Here is a 21860-nt window from a genome sequence, read left to right as displayed (position 1 = left end):
CAAACGCTGCTGGAAAAATCCAACCCGAGACAGAACTGAACACTGCTGAATGCTAGTTTCAGGACGAAGAGCAGATCTGACATTCTACTGCCTCTAGCTGGCTCCTAACAACTTCTTCCGATAATCTCTTCAACAACAAAACCGGAAAACCGTTCAAAGCCACTTGGCCAAAAGACCCACTCAACACCACTCTTCAAGTTTTCATAGAAACAAATGAAATTTACTGGTTTCAATTAAACCTCGTCGGCAACTGTAACAGAGTGGTTAGCCCGACAGACGGTCTTGCAGAGCACCCAGATACGATTCTCGGTACTGTCAGGGATTTTGACACGCTGGGAGAACTGATATGGGGTGCACTCAGACTCGTGAGGCCATCCCAGAAGCTGGTCGAATGATTAATAGCGAATCGAAGGTCAAGAAACCCCACAACGACCGGGAGAGCACTGTGCATTACCACATGCCCCTCCATTCCACGTCCAGTGATGCCATAGGGAGAGGATGACATGGTGGTCGGTTGGGCCCGATTGGCTCATCTAGGGTCAGAACGCGGAACTTTGGCTACCTGTCCTCAAACAGATCTCGTCTAGTCCGTCACTTTTTATACAATACCACCAGCAATTATTGTCTCTGCAATCTGACATCAGGGCTCTGCCTATGCAGCTGGTACACGCTGAATAAGTCCCACCACTCATCCAGAAAATCAGAGATGATACAATCACAATGCCATTCCCGTATATGACAAAGCACTTCCGGATTCTTGGAGGCTTCCCATGTTTGGAAACTAACTTGGTTGATCACTAAGAACCGTTCAATGCCGGTTACAGAAACACCGCCTCCGCTCCAAGGTCACGAGATTTCCCTACTTCCCTCCCAAATCCCTCCTGCATGAGTGTCAGAAGGTTCCCAGTTTCAAAAACTACAAAATTGCTGCACGAAACTGATTTTACCTCCATGACCTTCAACCATTCAATCTCAGGAAGCGAATGCATTCACTGACCTTTTACTGCTTTCACTAATACGATTATTTGGCAAAGTGCTGCTCCCTGCCAGGGCTTTTCCCAGTAGAACATATAAGAACCGTCTCATCGTAGGAAAATCACTAGCCCTTATGGCAGCTTAGTTGACCCATACCACAATCTCTTTAGAACAATTGTGAAAAAACTGGCCCAGAACCTGCAGGCTAAATGACGCCCTCCCCGTTCTGCCATCAGATACCGGATACTGGCTCTGGCGTCCACAATAGACGAGAACTGAGTCCATCGGCGCCACCAGAAATAATAAGCTCGCCAGACACAAAATACTGTTCAGTCACATTAATGTGACCACCAGTGAAAAGCCTGAATAACCACCTTTTGCAGCGTGAACTGCTGCTAGACAGCTACATCTACATCTAAGTGATTACTCTGCTATTCACAATAAAGTGCCTGGCAGAGAGTTCAATGAACTACCTTCATGCTGTCTTTCTACCGTTCCACTCTCGAACGGCACGCGGGAAAAACGAGCACTTAAATTTTTCTGTTCGAGCCCTGATTTCTCTTATTTTATCGTGATGATCATTTCTCCCTATGTAGGTGGGTGCCAAAAGCATGCTTTCCCACACGGAGGAGAAAACTGGTGATTGAAATTTCATGAGAAGATCCCGTCGCAACGAAAAACGACTTTGTTTTAATGACTGCCACTCCAATTCACGTATCATGTCTGTGACACTATCTCCCCTATTTCGCGATAATACAAAACGAGCTGCCTTTCTTTGTATTTTTTCGATGTTATCCGCCAGTCCCACCTGATGCGGACAGCAGTACTCCAGAATAGGGCGGATAAGCATGATAAAAGCAGTCTCTTTAGTAGACCTGTTGCACCTTCTAAGTGTTCTGCCAATGAATCGCAGTCTTTGGTTTGCTCTACCCAGAACATTATCTATGTGATCGTTCCAATTTACGTTATTTGTAATCGTAATCCCTAAGTATTTAGTTGAATTTACAGCCTTCAGATTTGTGTGACTTATCGCGTAATCGAAATTTAGCGTATTTCTTTTAGTACTCATGTGAATAACGTCACACTTCTTCAATTGCCACTTTTCGCACCATACAGATATCTAAATCATTTTGCAATTCGTTTTAGTCATCTGATGACTTTACAAGACGGTAAATGACAGCATCATCTGCAAACAATCTAAGACGGCTACTCAGATTGTCTCCTATGTCGTTAATATAGATCAATAGAGGGCCTATAACACTTCCTTGGGGAACGCCGGATATTACTTCTGTTTTACTCCATGACTTTCCGTCTATTACTACGAACTGTGACCTTTCTGACAGGAAATCACGAATACAGTCGCACAACTGAGGCTATACTCCGTAGGCACGCAGTTTGGTTAGAAGACGCTTGCGAGGAACGGTGTCGAAAGCCTTCTGGAAATCTAAAAATATGGAATCAATTTGACATCCCCTGTCGATAGCACCTATTACTTGATGAGTATAGAGAGCTATTTGTGTTTCACAAGAACGATATTTTCTGAAACCGTGCGGACTATTTGTGAATAAATCGTTTTCTTCGGGGTAATTAATAATGTTCGAACACAGTATATGTTCCAAAACCTTGCTGCAAATGGACGTTAGTGATATGAGCCTGTAATTCAGCGGATTACTCCTATTTCCCTTTTTGCGTATTGGTGTGACTTTAGCAATTTTCCAGTCATTAGGTACGCATCTTTCTGTGAGCGAGTGGGTATATAATTGCTAAATGGCTCTGAGCACTATGGGACTTAACATCTGAGGTCATCAGTCCCCTAGAACTTAGAACTACTTAAACCTAACTAACCTAAGGACATCACACACATCCATGCCCGAGGCAGGATTCGAACCTGCGACCGTAGCAGTCCCGCTGTTCCGGACTGAGCGCCTAGAACCGCGAGACCACCGCGGCCGGCAATTGCTAAATATGGAGCTATTTTATCATCATACTCTGAGAGGAACCTGACTGATATACAATCTGGACCGGAGGCCTTGCCTTTATTAAGTGATTTAAGCTGCTTCGTTACTCCGAGGATATCTACTTCTATGTGTCTCATCTTGGCAGTTGTTCTTGATTGGAATTCAGGAATATTTACTTCGTCTTCTTTGGTGAAGGATTTTTTGAAAACCGTGTTTAATAACTCTGCTTTAGTGGCACTGTCAACAGTGCCTTCACCGTTGTTATCGCGCAGTGAAGGTATTGATTGCGTCTTGCCACTGGTTTGCTTTATGTATGGCCAGAATCTCTATAGGTTTTTTGCCAGATTTCGAGACAGAATTTCGTTGTGGAAATTATTAAAATCATCTCGTATTGAAGTACAGGCCATATTTCGAACTTCTGTAAAACTTCGCCAATCTTGGGGGTATTGCGTTCTTTTGAATTTGGCATGCTTTTTTTCGTTGCTTCTGCAACAACGATCTGACCCGTTTTGTGTAACATGGGGGATCAGTACCATCACTTATTAATTTGTGTGGTATATATCTCTCAATTGCTGTCGATACTATCTCTTTGAAAACATTCCACAACTTTTCTACACTTACATGATCAGATCGGAAGGAGTGAAGACTGTCTCTTAAAAAGGCGTTAAGAGCATTTTTATCAGCTTTTTTAAGTAGATATACTTTGCGTTTCTTTTTGATGGTTGTAGGTGTTACGGTATTCAGCCTAGCAGCACCTGCCTTGTGGTCGCTAATCCCTGTATTTGCTAAAAGGTCAAGTATGCTTTCGCAACCATTTACGCTTCGAGTGGACTCATGAACTAATTGTTCAAAATAATTTTCTGAGAAATCATTCAGTACAATTTCGGATGACGTTTTATGCCTGCCGCCGGCTTTAAACGTATAATTTTTCCAGCATATCGAGGGTAGATTCAAGTCACCACCGACTATAATTGTATGAGCGGGGTACTTATTTGAAATGAGACTCAAGTTTGCTTTGAACTGTTCAGCAACTACATCTTCTGAGTCGGGGGTCGGTAAAACGATCCAATTAATAGTTTAGTCCGATTGTCAGGTATAACCTCTACCCATACTATTTCACACGAACTATCTACATCAATTTCGCTACAAGGCAAACTACCTCTGACAGCAATAAATACTCCACCACCAACTGTATTTAATCTATCCTTTCTGAACACTGTTAGATCGTTTGAAAAAATTTCTGCTGAACTTATTTCTAGTTTTAGACAGCTCTCTGTACCTACAACTATTTGAGCTTCAGTGCTTTCTATAAGGGCCTGAAGCTCTGGTTCTATCCCACCACAGCTACGACAAAATACAGCTACAATACCAATCGTTTCTACAACTACCTCACTGTGTTTTATCTGCTCACTATTAGACAGACGTCCCTTCTGTGGTTCCCTGAGGCCCTCTAACCTAAAAAACCGCCCAGTCCCTTCTACACAGCCCACGCTACCCGTGCAGTCGCCTCCTGTGTGTAGTGGATTCCTGACCTATTAAGCGGAACCCGGAATCCACCACCCGATGGCGCAAGTCAAGGAATCTGCAGCCCACACGGTCACAGAACAGCCTGAGTCTCTGATTCACTCGGCTCTGCACCAAAGGACCACAGTCGGTTCTATCGACGATGCTGCAGATGGTGAGCTCCGCCTTAATCTCTGAAGCAAGACTGGCAGTCTTTACCATTTCCGCTAGCCGCCCGAAACCAGACAGTATCTGCTCCGATCCAAAACGACACACGTCATTGGTACCGACATGAACCACCACCTGCAGTTGGCTGCACCCTGTACTCTTCATGGCATCCGGAAGTACCCTTTCCACATCCGGAATGACTCCCGCTGGAATGCACACCGAGTGCACATTGGCTTCCTCCTCCTTGGCAGCCATGTTCCTAAGGGGCCCCATTATGCGCCTAACGTTGGAGCTTCCAACTACCAGCAAACCCACCTTCTGTGAATGCCCAGACCTTGCGGGCCGAGAAGCTTCGTCTGGAACAGCGTGGACGACTGCATCCGGCTAAGAGACATCGTCAGCCACAGATAACGCCCGAAACCTGTTCGTCAAACGAACTGGGGAGGCCCTACGATCGGCCCCTTGGAAAGTGCAGGCAGTACCCGTGGCGGCCACAGCAGTGGACCGATTGGAGAACACGTGGGACATGCTCAACGTCCCTCGCATCCCCGCATTCGATACCCCAGAGTGACGCCCCTTGGCAGCAGCCTCAAGCTGTCTGACGGAAGCCAAAGCTGCCTGGAGCTGTGAGTGAAGGATCGCCAACTCAGCTCGCATCTGTACACAGCAATCACAGTTCCTATCCATTACTGCAGTCGCTTCTGTTTGAAGCTCGTAAAAATGTGTAACAAGCGAACAGTGTACTCGCCTTATTAGTAGCAGGAACTAGCGGTGCTGCTCTTGCAGACGGTCTGTCACGTGCGCGAAGAGAGTCAGTGGGGTTCTGGAAGGTACCGAGAGGAATGTGTAGCCATGCCGACTTCAGTGCTGTGGCCAGCTGTGGTAGGTCTCCCAGTTGAGGATCCATAGCACGAACAGCCCTATCGAAGGGGGCCACAGGTTTTCGATTGGGTTTTAATTCAGGGATTTGGCGGCCACCAACTGCATGTTGGGGTTGATATGGCCGCCAAGGATAGATGCGTACTTGTGTTGATCCATTGTACCTTCCAGAGCGACTAGATCACCCAGTGAATGCCACGAAAACATGCCCCGGGCTATATAACACTCCCTCATCCAGCGTCGACCCTTCGGACGATTGTTGCAGGGCCGTACACGCTGAAGGTCATTCATCTGTCCGATGGAACATATAACGTGATTCATCTGAAAGGGCCACCTCTCGCCGCTCAGTGGACGTCCTGTTGCGGTGTTGGCGTGCTAATTTCAGCCATCGCCGCCGATGAACAGTAGTCTGCATGGGTGCGTGAACCAGGCGCCTGCTACAAAGGCCCATATGTAGCAACATTCGCTGAAAGGTCATTAAGGACACGCTGTTGGTGGCCCCTTGTTCCATCTGGGCTTTCAGTTGCTCAGCACTTACATGTCTATTCGCCCGTACGCATCTCTGCAGCCATTATGGCCAATGGCACACCATAGTTGCCTCGGCGGTGGTTTTTGATAGCGCCATTTTGTCATGCAGAGTATATTTTAACCACGGCGACAGGTGAGCAGCTTACAAACTTAGCCCTTTCGGAAATGCTTTCACCACTGACCCAAAAGCCAATCATCATGCCCTTTTGGGCGTCAGATAAATCGTTCCATTTCCATATTACAACGACTGCACTATTGTCTGCGTCCCCCGACACACTTTATCACTCTCCACTGCTAATGCTGCCACCTGCAATCTGTGAGTGGTTATTGCACGTTAACGACGAACATTGGCGGTGGTCACATTAATGAGACTGAACCGTGCATTAATTACCACATTCTAAAACTACACTGGTCGCTTTTGAGCAATGTAGGTAGTGTAGAACTGGTACCTGGCGGCCATGTGACGCTCCACTGCAGACGCAAATCATGGTAGTTCAAAAATGGTTCAAATGGCTCTGAGCACTATGGGACTTAACAGCGGAGGTCATCAGTAGTCAACTTAGAACTACTTAAACCTAACTAACCTAAGGACATCACACACATCCATGCCCGAGGCAGGATTCGAACCTGCGACCGTAGCGGTCGCGCGGATCCAGACTGAAGCGCCTAGAACCGTTCGGCCACTCCGGCCGGCAACTCATGGCAGTGAATCGGTGTCTACACACCAGTCGGTTCTATGGAGCAACGTGAGTCGACATGACGTGGAAATGTGATAGAATGACAGAAACGAGCTGTCGCGATTGGACGCATCTATGACCAGACCATGAATTAAGTTACTCAATTTTTTCAAGTTGAGTATCAGTGCGGAGTGTCCAACATTGTCTACAAGGAATAGGGTACCGCCCACAGCCGTATAACGCGGTGCAAGAACAGTATTCGTGAAACCTTCTTAAGACACAAAGGAATTAAAGACATTTTCCGCCAGTGGGCATTCGTATATATCAATGAGGTAAGGTGGTCATTTATACCGGACTAGGATTTGAACCCAGATCTCCTGATGACTACGTAGATGCGTTGACCACTACGCCATCCAGACGCAGTGACCACCACAATTGCTTGGACTACCCTAGAACGCCTCCTGCCAGACACAAATTCTCAACTTAAACCACACACTACGGATGTAGTGCCCCTGCTCATTATTCTCATTACTCGCGGCATATCGCCGATTCCCGCAAGAGTTCGAGCCTGGTGTGTATCTTCAGTGAAGGGATCATTTTCCGTCATCGCCTCAATTATTCACGACACACAACGCTTTTCCACTGTTCAATCGTCCAATGTCTATGCTCCTTACACCAAGGGAGGCGTCGATTGGCTTTCACAGGCGTGATGTGTGGCTTATGAGCAGCCGCTCGACCATGATGTCCAAGTTTTCTCACCTCCTGCCTAACTGTCATAGTACTTGCAGTGGATCCTGGTGCAGTTTGGAATTCCTGTGTGATGGTCTGGATAGATGTCTGCCTGTTACACATATAACCCTCTTCAACTGTCGGCGGTATGTGTCAGTCAACAAAGGATGTTGGCCTGTACGCTTTTGTGCTGTACGTGTCCCTTCACGTTTCCACTTCACTTTTACGTCGGAAAAAGTGGACCTAGAGATGTTTAGCAATTTGTAAATCTCGCGTACAGACGTATGACACGTTTCATCCAATCACCTGACGACGTTCGAAGTCGGTGAGTTCCGCGAAGCGCCCCATTCTGCTCTCTCACGATGTCAAATGACTACTGAGTTCGCTGATATGGAGTACCTGGCAGTAGGTGGCAGCACAATGCACCTAATACGAAAAGCGTATGGTTTTGGGGTGTCCGGATACTTTTGATCACATATTGTATATGGAAAAAGCAATCAGTCATTCAGATTCAATACATATGAAATTTATTATTTAGAAGGCAAAGATTGTGTTGATTCTTTTTTATAAAAAAAGACAAGACCGATTAAACACCATTATTTTAACAGATGAGACATGTTTTAGTCAAGGAGATGTTGTTCGACAGCTATTCGTTACTTCTGGATTTTCAAACACGATGTTTTTTTTAAATGTACTAACAAACAAACTAGTTTTATCAATTTAATTGAACACTCAAGTAATTACATATACAACAACTATTATTTGGAAAATAATAAGAAACTTTCATGCAATGTTTTTAATTTGTTATGTCGAATAAAACTGTTTTGAACCGGCTAAATTTTGTTTCTTAGTCGGATAGTTCCAGAACAGATTTGAAATATCCCTATTCAGCCCAAAGACCAATAAACAATAAAAATAATGAGGTTAGTAGTGCTGCTGCTATTCACCCCTCTCCAAAGAGTGAATGGAAACACCAAGTTTTTATCTTTTTATGCTTCAAAACCATGCACTAGGTTTCAAAACTGATTATAAGTTTAAAGCTAGACACACTACCCACAATACTATATAATTTTGATTTTAATATTTATTTTTAAAATGATCAGTTTTTTTTTTTAATTGGAAACTGCTTCTATTCACCCCGTCTCACTATAAACTTAAGCTTAAATGAAATAGGCCGACTAATAACTGCTTGCATGAAATCCATTCCGCTCGTTAAACTGTAAAATATGGCCGCATTTGGGAACGCAAAGTCCCAAAGAGCCGCGCGTAAACATAACGGAGAAATTTAAGCTTATCGCCGATGAACATCACTCCTTACTTGGAGAATCTTATTGTGCTAAGAGACTTAAATCCATTAAGACACTCCTCACCGAAGAACTTCCTGAGTCTACAAATGACTACCCTCCACTGCAAGAGAAGCCGAGCGGAGAGAGCTTGCTATGGAAGATTAGGAAGAGCCTGAATCGCATCAGAACGGGTGCAGCAGCAGTGAAGGCAAACCTGATCAAGAGGGACCTTATAGATGAATATGACGATAGATGTGATTGTGACGAATATAAAAATATGCAACACCTCCTGAACCGTCCTAAGCGTCCAAGGTCATTAATGAAAAGCCGCTCCAGTTGCTAATAAGAACTTGTTACATTCACGGAAAATTTTGACCTTCGTATGAGGCCATTTCCATCTGGATCTGAAACTTCCATTATTAATGCATAATAACTTGGATATATAAATATTCTGCATTATAGGAGATGAAGAAACAAAGCGTATATATGTACAGTATAAGTAAAAAAATGGTTCAAATGGCTCTGAGCACTATGGGACTTAACATCTTAGGTCATCAGTCCCCTGGAACTTAGAACTACTTAAACCTAACTAACCTAAGGACATCACACACATCCATGCCCGAGGCAGGATTCGAACCTGCGACCGTAGCACTTCCGCGGTTCCGGACTGTAGCGCCTAGAACCGCACAGCCACCGCGGCCGGCCAGTGTAAGTACAGAAAAATAAATAACCTACACTGTACTGTAGGGAAGCAATGTCAAAGAGTAAAAATGTAGAAGTCAGGCGTATTTAAACAGTTATGTGCCCAATGACACCTTGAGAAAAATGGGTGTATGATTATTATAAAAACTGTACAATAGAATAGATTAAAAATTACGCCATGCTTCGTCTTTAAGAAGAGCTGTATTCTGACATTTTCGAAATTTCAAATTGCATGCCTCCCTAATGAACGGCTATAAGCACTTTTGAGATTTAATAAAAGTTTAAAATAGTTACAGTAGACGGGGCATCCAAGTCGAGTGTAAAGTTACGTCATCTAGCAAGTAAAAGTTAAAACACGAGAAATGTAGAGGGTGTTAACATAGCTTAGACGCGTCGTGGACTGGTTCGTTCTTGTGAAATTAGCTCTTTATTCTCTGTAAATAATGAGTACTACTGACAGGGGATGTCTAATAGATTCCATATTTTTAGATTTGCTGAAGGCTTTTGACACCGTTCCCCACACAAGCTACTTCTAACCAAACTGCGTGCCTGTGGAGTATCGTCGCAGTTGGATTCGTGATCTCCTGTATGAAATGTCACAGTTCGTAGTAATTGGCGGAAAGTCATCGAGTAAAACAGAAGTAATATCTGGCGTTCCCCAAGGAAGTGTTACATGTCCTCTGCCATTTGTGATCTACATAAACGAGTTAGGAGACAATTTGAGTAGCCTTCTTAGATTGTTTGCAGATGATGCTGTCATTTACCGTCTTATAAAGTCACAGACGATTCAAATAAATTGCAAAATTATTTAGACAAGATATCTGTACGGTGCAAAAAGTTGTAGCTGACTCTAAAAAATGAAAAGTGCGCGGTTATCCACATGAGTACTAAAAGAAATGCTAAATTTCGGTTGCATGATAAATCTAAAGGCTATAAATTCAGTTAAATACTTAGGGATTACAGTTACGAGTAACTTAAACTGGAATGATCACACAGATAATGTTGTGTGTAAAGCAAACAAAAGACTGCACTTTACTGGCAGAACACTTAGAAAACGCAACAGGGCTACTAAAGAGACTGCTTACACCACACTTGTCCACCCTGTTCTGGAGTATTGCTGTGCTACGTGGGATCCGCGTCGGATAGGATCGACGGAGAACACCGGGAAAGTTCGAAGAAGGCAGTTCGTTTTGTACTATCGGGAAACAAGGAAGAGGATGCCATGGATATGAAACACGAATGGGGGTGGCAGGCATTAAAACAAATGCGTTTTTCGTTGCGGCAAGACCTTCTCACGAAACTTCAGTCACCAACTTTCTCCTCAGGTGTGAAAGTATTGTGTTGGCCACTATCTACATAGGGAGAAATGATCATCGTAATAAAATAAGAGAAATCAGAGCTCGCACGGAAAGAACTAAGAGTTCCATTTTTCCGGGCACTTTTCGAAAGTGGAACGATACAGAAATAGCTTGAAGGTGGTTCGATGAACCTTCAGCCACGCACTTAATTGTGTACAAAAGCATGATTACAGACAGCTAGATGCAGCTCCGAAATTGCAGTGTGTATCGGTGAATTACGACGGTAAAGGAAGCCCGTAGCATTGGTCGTAGCCACATTTTAGGCTTAAAAGAGTGATCTTCGGATGCGGAAAGGTAACTTAAGTTCCTGAGTGATCCTCAAACCAAGAACGCCTGGTTGCAGCCCTGTAGTACGGCTGTTGCCTTGTACGAGGTCGAGAGTGTCCACAGCGTACTCACCATGAAGATGGAAATTAATGGTAACACTTGGTCACCGAGAACGTTGAGTAAACATTGTGGGTCGAGAGCGCGCTTACCTGAATGAGAGGGCCCAATGCTTGACCCAAATGCACCCCAAAACATCACAGAACACTTCCGGCCTCAACCACACCCCCTCACACTGCGCGTTAAAAGCTACATGAGCCATTAGCACTCTCGACGCTTTGCATTATCTAAATAGAGGCAACACTGTGACCAACCTACCTCCCTCCAGTCGACTAACCGCCAAATGTCCACTGCATACAGTTGTCATCGGAATGTTTGACTGGAAGATGGTTGAGAAGGGTCTGTATTCACTGACAGCAACAGTCCCTATTGGATTTAATAGCGACTGTCAGATACAAGGCGACGCACTACTCTTCAGTCCCTGTCGTTTCAGATCTTCTCAATATGTGACCTCTGTTCTTTCGGACACATCTGAAATAACAGGCACTACAATATAATTGAGGCGATGACGGAAAATGATCCCTTCACTGAAGATACACACCAGGCTCGAACTCTTGCGGGAATCGGCGATATGCCGCGAGTAATGAGAATAATGAGCAGGGGCACTACATCCGTAGTGTGTGGTTTAAGTTGAGAATTTGTGTCTGGCAGGAGGCGTTCTAGGGTAGTCCAAGCAATTGTGGTGGTCACTGCGTCTGGATGGCGTAGTGGTCAACGCATCTACGTAGTCATCAGGAGATCTGGGTTCAAATCCTAGTCCGGTATAAATGACCACCTTACCTCATTGATATATACGAATGCCCACTGGCGGAAAATGTCTTTAATTCCTTTGTGTCTTAAGAAGGTTTCACGAATACTGTTCTTGCACCGCGTTATACGGCTGTGGGCGGTACCCTATTCCTTGTAGACAATGTTGGACACTCCGCACTGATACTCAACTTGAAAAAATTGAGTAACTTAATTCATGGTCTGGTCATAGATGCGTCCAATCGCGACAGCTCGTTTCTGTCATTCTATCACATTTCCACGTCATGTCGACTCACGTTGCTCCATAGAACCGACTGGTGTGTAGACACCGATTCACTGCCATGAGTTGCCGGCCGGAGTGGCCGAACGGTTCTAGGCGCTTCAGTCTGGATCCGCGCGACCGCTACGGTCGCAGGTTCGAATCCTGCCTCGGGCATGGATGTGTGTGATGTCCTTAGGTTAGTTAGGTTTAAGTAGTTCTAAGTTGACTACTGATGACCTCCGCTGTTAAGTCCCATAGTGCTCAGAGCCATTTGAACCATTTTTGAACTACCATGATTTGCGTCTGCAGTGGAGCGTCACATGGCCGCCAGGTACCAGTTCTACACTACCTACATTGCTCAAAAGCGACTAGTGTAGTTTTAGAATGTGGTAATTAATGCACGGTTCAGTCTCATTAATGTGACCACCGCCAATGTTCGTCGTTAACGTGCAATAACCACTCACAGATTGCAGGTGGCAGCATTAGCAGTGGAGAGTGATAAAGTGTGTCGGGGGACGCAGACAATAGTGCAGTCGTTGTAATATGGAAATGGAACGATTTATCTGACGCCCAAAAGGGCATGATGATTGGCTTTTGGGTCAGTGGTGAAAGCATTTCCGAAAGGGCTAAGTTTGTAAGCTGCTCACCTGTCGCCGTGGTTAAAATATACTCTGCATGACAAAATGGCGCTATCAAAAACCACCGCCGAGGCAACTATGGTGTGCCATTGGCCATAATGGCTGCAGAGATGCGTACGGGCGAATAGACATGTAAGTGCTGAGCAACTGAAAGCCCAGATGGAACAAGGGGCCACCAACAGCGTGTCCTTAATGACCTTTCAGCGAATGTTGCTACATATGGGCCTTTGTAGCAGGCGCCTGGTTCACGCACCCATGCAGACTACTGTTCATCGGCGGCGATGGCTGAAATTAGCACGCCAACACCGCAACAGGACGTCCACTGAGCGGCGAGAGGTGGCCCTTTCAGATGAATCACGTTATATGTTCCATCGGACAGATGAATGACCTTCAGCGTGTACGGCCCTGCAACAATCGTCCGAAGGGTCGACGCTGGATGAGGGAGTGTTATATAGCCCGGGGCATGTTTTCGTGGCATTCACTGGGTGATCTAGTCGCTCTGGAAGGTACAATGGATCAACACAAGTACGCATCTATCCTTGGCGGCCATATCAACCCCAACATGCAGTTGGTGGCCGCCAAATCCCTGAATTAAAACCCAATCGAAAACCTGTGGCCCCCTTCGATAGGGCTGTTCGTGCTATGGATCCTCAACTGGGAGACCTACCACAGCTGGCCACAGCACTGAAGTCGGCATGGCTACACATTCCTCTCGGTACCTTCCAGAACCCCACTGACTCTCTTCGCGCACGTGACAGACCGTCTGCAAGAGCAGCACCGCTAGTTCCTGCTACTAATAAGGCGAGTACACTGTTCGCTTGTTACACATTTTTACGAGCTTCAAACAGAAGCGACTGCAGTAATGGATAGGAACTGTGATTGCTGTGTACAGATGCGAGCTGAGTTGGCGATCCTTCACTCACAGCTCCAGGCAGCTTTGGCTTCCGTCAGACAGCTTGAGGCTGCTGCCAAGGGGCGTCACTCTGGGGTATCGAATGCGGGGATGCGAGGGACGTTGAGCATGTCCCACGTGTTCTCCAATCGGTCCACTGCTGTGGCCGCCACGGGTACTGCCTGCACTTTCCAAGGGGCCGATCGTAGGGCCTCCCCAGTTCGTTTGACGAACAGGTTTCGGGCGTTATCTGTGGCTGACGATGTCTCTTAGCCGGATGCAGTCGTCCACGCTGTTCCAGACGAAGCTTCTCGGTCCGCAAGGTCTGGGCATTCACAGAAGGTGGGTTTGCTGGTAGTTGGAAGCTCCAACGTTAGGCGCATAATGGGGCCCCTTAGGAACATGGCTGCCAAGGAGGAGGAAGCCAATGTGCACTCGGTGTGCATTCCAGCAGGAGTCATTCCGGATGTGGAAAGGGTACTTCCGGATGCCATGAAGAGTACAGGGTGCAGCCAACTGCAGGTGGTGGTTCATGTCGGTACCAATGACGTGTGTCGTTTTGGATCGGAGCAGATACTGTCTGGTTTCGGGCGGCTAGCGGAAATGGTAAAGACTGCCAGTCTTGCTTCAGAGATTAAGGCGGAGCTCACCATCTGCAGCATCGTCGATAGAACCGACTGTGGTCCTTTGGTGCAGAGCCGAGTGAATCAGAGACTCAGGCTGTTCTGTGACCGTGTGGGCTGCAGATTCCTTGACTTGCGCCATCGGGTGGTGGATTCCAGGTTCCGCTTAATAGGTCAGGAATCCACTACACACAGGAGGCGACTACACGGGTAGCGTGGGCTGTGTAGAAGGGACTGGGCGGTTTTTTAGGTTAGAGGGCCTCAGGGAACCACAGAAGGGACGTCTGTCTAAAAGTGAGCAGATAAAACACAGTGAGGTAGTTGTAGAAACGATTGGTATTGTAGCTGTATTTTGTCGTAGCTGTGGTGGGACAGAACCAGAGCTTCAGGCCCTTATAGGAAGCACTGAAGCTCAAATAGTTGTAGGTACAGAGAGCTGTCTAAAACTAGAAATAAGTTCAGCAGAAATTTTTTCAAACGATCTAACAGTGTTCAGAAAGGATAGATTAAATACAGTTGGTGGTGGAGTATTTATTGCTGTCAGAGGTAGTTTGCCTTGTAGCGAAATTGATGTAGATAGTTCGTGTGAAATAGTATGGGTAGAGGTTATACCTGACAATCGGACTAAACTATTAATTGGATCGTTTTACCGACCCCCGACTCAGAAGATGTAGTTGCTGAACAGTTCAAAGCAAACTTGAGTCTCATTTCAAATAAGTACCCCGCTCATACAATTATAGTCGGTGGCGACCCAATGGCAGGGCGTGGGTCTGGCGAATGCCCGGTGAACGTAATCTGCCTGCGTTTGTGATGTCAAGAGTAAAATTCGGAGGCGGTGGTGTTACGGTGTGGTTGCGTTTTTCATGGAGGCACTATTGTTTAGTGTGGAACTATCACAGCACAGGCCTACATTGATGTTTTAAGTACCTTCTTGCTTCCCACTGTTGAAGAGCAATTCGGGGATGGCGACTGCATCTTTCAACACGATCGAGCACCTGTTCATAATGCACGGCCTATGGCGGAGTGGTTACACGACAATACCATCCCTGTAATGGACTGGCCTGCACAGAGCCCTAATCTGAATCCTATAGAACACCTCTGGGAAGTTTTGGAACGCCGACTTCGTAACAGGCCTCACCGACCGACATCGATACCTCTCCTCAGTGCAGCACTCCGTGAAGAATGGGCTGCCATTCCTCAAGAAGCCTTCCAGCACGTGATTGAACGTATGCCTGCGAGAGTGGAAACTGTCATCAAGGCTAAGGATGGGCCAACACCCTATTGAATTCCAGCATTACCGATGGAGGGCGCCACGAACTTTTAAGTCTTTTCAGCCAGGTATCCGGATACTTTTGATCACATAGTGTACTTTATGCTGCGACTAATCCCCTGGATTCAGAACAGTGCCAGGCGGTTCTTCTATTCCGTCAAATTCATTGTCTTGTTTTGAAGCAAAGAAGACGATTACCGTTTCCATTCATCCCGAAAGTTCCGAAAGCATAACCCTAAATTTTCAGTTAGCCGAAACACAAATCATGTTAAGGTATACTTAAAAACTGAATTTTTGGTTAATGAAACGGAATTGTAAAAGCCTTTCCACGTGTTCGAAGAACCACATCACAAATTAGATAGGTGCTTATAAAAAAAGTTCTTAGTAAGCAGATTGGTTCGTCATAAGGTGAACAACCTCTGAAATTCATAACTTCCCTCTTACACTAGTTCACTACCAATGCAGACAAACAGAATTGTTATTATATTCCCGTTCGTCTTCCGAGACGATAACACAGAACTTTTTTGGAAGTTTCGTTTCTGTTCACCCCTGTTAGCGACACATTTTTGTCATGTACAGATTTGGGCCCTACCATTATCAAGGTTAAAGCCGGTATTACTTAGTATTAGCTTATGTCTCCTGGGAGATGACAGTTGCTAGTCTGGTGAGTTTGTGCTACACTACGACATTATCGAATACGTACTGATGCTTGCTCATACCAGAAATATCTCAACGCCCTTGCAGTGACGTACTGCGTGACCTGTGTTGTGGTTGCCCCATTTCGCCCACTGTCTGCCGTACCACATGATACTGAAGATTCGCCGTCCGGTGTGGCCGAGCGGTTCTAGGCGCTTCAGTCTGGCACCGCACGACCGCGGTGGTCGCAGGTTCGAATCCTGCCTCGGGCATGGATGTGTGGGATGTCCTTAGGTTAGTTAGGTTTAAGTAGTTCTAAGTTCAAGGGGACTGATGACCTCAGATGTTAAGTCTCATAGTGCTCAGAACCATTTGAACCATTTTGATACTGGAGATTCATTTCTGTATAGCCCTCGTAGATAAACGAGTGAGATCCTGTTTCCATTTTGTGTTCCCAGGATCGCTTCCCGAAGTGCGTGGTGACGCCGGTGAAGACGTACGAGCACGTGACGGTGTACCGCTTCTTCGCGAAGCCCAAACCACCGCGCTATAGCCTGGCTGAGGACGTGGTGAGGGCGTCCGTCGAGACCGCCATCCAGGAAGTGGAGACTCGCGAGGCAGAGCCGCCGCCGGAACAATAAACAGTCTTTCTCCTCTCCACCGCTCACTCTCATTTCCTTATGTAATCCATAACCGAGAACCTTGCGAGAATCATCCATGACAAACCATTCGAACAGGTACGCAAATATGAGACGGGCGAAACACTCTCAGACTTTAGTATGAATGTAAGAACTCCAATTCCAAATGAGGCAATTGCTGACAGACATGAATTTTTCCGAACTATGAGTTTAATAAGTCACGATTACAAAATATTGCCGCAAATTGGTAGCCGATCTCGCGGAAAACTACTTTGGGTTCCGGAGAAATGTAAACTGAAGAGCCAAGGATATTGGTACACCTTCCTAATATAGTGTAGTGCCCCCGTGAGCACTCATAAATGCCGTAACACCACGTGGCAGGGACTCGACTAATGTCCGAAGGAGTGCTGGAGGAAATCGACTCCATGAATTCTGTATGGCTGCCCATAAATCCGTAAGAGTACGACGGGGTGGAGAGCTCTTCTGAACAGCACGTTGCAAAGCATTCCAGATACGCTCAACAGTGTTCATGTCTGGGGAGTTTGGTGGCCAGCGGAAGTGTTTAAACTCAGAAGAGTGTTCCAGGAGCCTCGCTGGAAATTCTGGACGTGTGGGGTGTCGCATTGTCCTGCTGGAATTGCCCACGTTGGGGGGTTGGGTTGTTCGGGGGAAGAGACCAAACTGCAAGGTCACCGGTCTCATTGGATTAGGGAAGGATGTCAGCCGTGCCCTTTCAGAGCAACCATCCGGGAATTTTCTCGGAGCAATTTATGGAAATCATGGAAAACCTCAATCAGGATGGCCAGACACGAGATTGAAACGTCGTCCTCCCGAATGCGAGTCCAGTGTCAAACCACTCTGCCACCTCGCTCGGTAATTGACCAAGTCCGTCGGAATGCACAGTGGACATGAATGGGTGCAGGTGATCAGACAGGATGTTTATGTACGTGTGATCTGTCAGAGGCGTATCTAGACGTATCAAGGGTCCCATATCACTCCAACTGCACATGCCCCACACCATTACAGAGCCTCTACGAGCTTGAACAGTCCCCTGCTGACATGCAGGGTCCATGGATTCATGAGTCATCAACAGCCCAGTGTCGGTCTTGACGGGCCCAGGCGAGGCGTAAAGTTTTGTGTCGTGCAGTCATCGAGGGTACACGAGTGGGCCTCCGTTTCCAAAAGCCCGTACCGATGATGTTTCGTTGAACGTTTCGCACGCGGACACTCGTTGATGACCCAGCATTGAAAACTGCAGCAATTTGCGGAAGCGTTGCACTTTGTCACGTCGAACGATTCTCTTCAGTCGCCGTTGGTCCCGTACTTGAAGTATCTTGTTCCGGCCGCAGCGATGTCGGATATTTGATGTTTTACCGGATTCCTGATATTCACGTTATACTCGTGAAATGTTCGTACGGGAAAATCCCCACTTCATCGCTACCTCGGAGATGTGTCCCATCGCTCGTGCGCCGATTATAACGCCACGTTCCAACTCCCTGAATTCTTGATAATCTGCCATTGTAGCAGCAGTAACCGATATAATAATTGTTGTCTTATATAGGCGTTGCTGACCACAGTGCCGTATTCTGCGTGTTTACATGTCTCTGTATTTGAATAAGCATGCCTATACCAGTTTCTTTGGCGCTGTAGTGTAGAAACATGTGAGATGATACTAAAACCTACTGTTTATCTTAGAATACGGACTGAAGAAAGGCAAGTATCATATGTAGATTTACAGAAAGTTTTTGACGATGTTTAATGGATTATTCTCTTCTAAATGCCGAAGGCAGCAGGAGTACAGAGAATGAAATACTGTCTACAACTCGCACAGAAACCAGACTGCGGTGTAAGAGTCGAAGGTCATGGTAGGAAGCAGTAGTTGAGAAAGGAATGACGGTGTTTTTGTAGCCTATTCCGCGTTATTATTCAGTTTTTATGTTGAGCAGGCTGTAAAGGGAACAAAGGAGGAATTTGGAGAGGAAATTAAAGTTTATTAAGACCAAATAAGAGCCCCGAGGTTTGTTGACGACATCGTAATTCTGTCAAAAACAACTTGCAATATGTGTGTAATATGAACATCAATGAAAGTAAACAAGGACAATGGAATATAGACGAACCAAATCAAGCCAAGATGAAGGGCCGCGCGGGGTTAGCTGAGCGGTCTAAGGCGCTGCAGTCATGGACTGTGCGGCTGGTCGCGGCGGAGGTTCGAGTCCTCCCTCGGGCATGGGTGTGTGTCTTTGTACTTACGATAATTTAGGTTAAGTAGCTTGTAAGCTTAGGGACTGGTGACCTTAGCAGTTAAGTCCCATAAGATTTCACACACATTTGAACAAGATGAAGGAATGGTATTAGGAAATGAACGCTATTTGGGCAGCAAAGTAAGTGCGGATGGCTAGAGAGGAAATTAAATTCAGGCTGGTAGTAGCAAGGAAATAATTTCTGAAAAAAAAACAGATTAGTAACATATTATATAAATTTAAATGTTAGGAAGTATTTTCTGAACGCATTTGTCTGGAGCGTAGCCTTGTATGTAAGTGAAACTTGGACGATAAAAAGTTCAGGCAAAAGTAAAATAGAAGTTTCTGAAATTTGGTGCTGCAGCAGAATGCCGGATATTAAATGGGTTGATGGAATAAGTAATGAGGTGGTACTGAATCAAACTGGGGTACAAAGATAATTACAGCAGAATTATAATAAAAAAAGTGATCCGTTGCTACGACAATTCCTGAGACATCAAGAAATTGTCAGTTTGATAATCGAGGGAAGTGTGGTGAGTAAAAATTATTCAGCGAGACTAGGACTTGAATATAATAAGCAGGTTCAAACAGAATATAGAAACACTAAAAAAAAAGCAACACATTACCATGACTAATAGGGACTGAGAAAAGTATTGGCATTCAAAACAACTTGCAATCGTCTCGTAATAGCCAAACACAAGTCCATTATTGTTTTCAAGAGAATCCTACACCATTCTTCCTGAAAAACAGTGGCAAGTCCAGGTAACAGTGATGGAGGCGGATTGCAGTCATGGACCCTTATCTCTAAAGGAGACCATTAAGGGTGAATAATGTTGAGATCTGCTGATTATGGTGACCAGGAAAGATGCGACAGTTCATCCTCGTCCTCACAAAATCAGTCCTGGACGGTGCAAGCTGTGCGAGCAGGGACCCTGTCGTCTTGGAACACGGCATCAACACTGCAGAACAAGCTCCGTACCAGGGGATGGAGCTAATCAGCCAATACGGCGGCAGTGTGATCTTGCAGAGTAACCATGGGGCCCATGAATACCACGATATGGCTCCAACAATCACCACCGATCCCCACCATGTTTCACAGTTTTGACATAAACTACTGTAAGACCTTCAGTACACACACCATTAGATTATTTGACTTGTCGCTCTAACGAAGTAGGCGAGTGTCAGGAATAAGTCTCGTGGCGTGTTTATCTTCTGCCGTTAGGTCGGGCGATAGAAATGCCACTTGCAGGCTTAGAGTAGCAGATTGACAGTGACCAACTTTAAACAGAACTTGATTAATTTTCACACATATTTATTAAAATAATAACAAGTATAAAAATTACTTAACGTAGTTCTGGATGCTATTTACAATTGACAATCTTAAGTTCCTTTGGTATTGGTACGTTAATCTTATTCTCACATACATCTCTGATACTTGACAAAAGTGTCTATACATTTATCTTCATGGCTATGTATCGATGGCAATCTAAATGGTGCAATGTTGCGAGTGTGATCCGCGAGGAGAAAAGGTTCTAAGTTAGCAGCAATCTCATTGGCTGCGTTACATATTAATACGCGAGTTAGCAGCAATCTCATTGGCTGCGTTACATATTAATACGCGGATCGGCGGAAGCAGAATTTGGTCCGTCTCTATGCCAGCGCCATCTCGTAGTGCGGAGACGGACGACCGCTGGGCCTGCGCTGTTGTGCTTAGCGGGGCGCGCTCTAGTGGGAAAGTTGTGTACGCGCTGACTACGCGGAACTATGTACACAACACTAGGTCATACGTTGGAAAACAGTATGAAACAAGACTCATCCAACCAAATGAGTTTGGAAGATAGGAGATGAGGTACTGGCACAAGTAAAGGTGTGACGACGGGGCGTGAGTCGTGCTTGGGTAGCTCAGTTGGTAGAGCACTTGCCCGCGAAAGGCAAAGGTCCCGAGTTCGAGTCTGGGTCCGGCACACAGTTTTAATGTGCCAGGAAGTTTCACTTCCAGAAATGTTGAGCATTACGTTGTATCCTGAAATTTCGTGTAAGTTGTTAAGTTTCGACATATTGCAGTATTACTATATCATTCCAGCCGCGTGTAAAAACCGTTGGAGACAGGAGGTCAGTTTAAGCTTAGCTTATATTCTGTTGATATTTAAAGTATAAATTTTAAATGTTGATAAGTCATAAGTGTCTTTTGTGGTTGTGAATTAATTTTTCTTAGTTCCCGTGTCTATACTTGATCCTTATATTGTAAAGGGTTTTTATATATTTCCACTTGGTTCTGCTTGACCTCACAATCCGAAGCTTCTATACTTTCTTTCATTCCTTATGACTGTCGGCAACAATTGATGTTCGGCATGGGACATTGGGGAGTCAGACATTGTTACATCTTCAATCTCGCTGTCTCCTACGTCACTAATGGAGTTTGTTGTGGACTGTTTGTTTACATCGTTTCGCCCCCCTTCGTTACTATTCAAAGAAATTTTTCTGTTAGACTTTTCAGTCGAAACTTGACACACTTTAATATACTAGCAGACTCAGTCATGTCAATCTGTGACTGTTGTATTGTTTCTGAAGGTGAATTTGCAGATGCTTCAGTACATGTATCATCGATTTAGTTTCAAGATTTGGTTTCAGAGTGCCGCCCATAGCGTCACCATGAACGACCTCCGTCGCGGATATTTCTGAGTTGGTTGTGTAAACTGTTCGACGTCGACTGCGACGTATGCCTAAAGGCGGAGAGACACGTTCTTCTGAACCATGTGGAACATCA

General features: G+C 45.5%; 1 protein-coding gene across 1 annotated transcript in view; it reads left to right on the top strand.

The window, feature by feature from the left end:
- Positions 1-16856, top strand: part of LOC126204046 (uncharacterized) — an 86029-nt gene extending 69173 nt beyond the window's left edge. Inside the window, exon 4 of the mRNA XM_049938470.1 lies at positions 16674-16856. Coding sequence (XP_049794427.1) covers positions 16674-16856 — 183 coding nt within the window. The remainder of the gene's footprint in view (positions 1-16673) is intronic.
- The last annotated feature ends 5004 nt before the right edge of the window (positions 16857-21860 follow it).

This window comes from Schistocerca nitens, chromosome 9 (genome assembly GCF_023898315.1).
Source record: "Schistocerca nitens isolate TAMUIC-IGC-003100 chromosome 9, iqSchNite1.1, whole genome shotgun sequence".
In the NCBI taxonomy this organism is placed as follows: Eukaryota; Metazoa; Arthropoda; class Insecta; order Orthoptera; family Acrididae; genus Schistocerca; species Schistocerca nitens.
The sequence above is the reverse complement of the archived record's forward strand: the minus strand, read 5'-3'. Positions and strand labels throughout refer to the sequence as shown.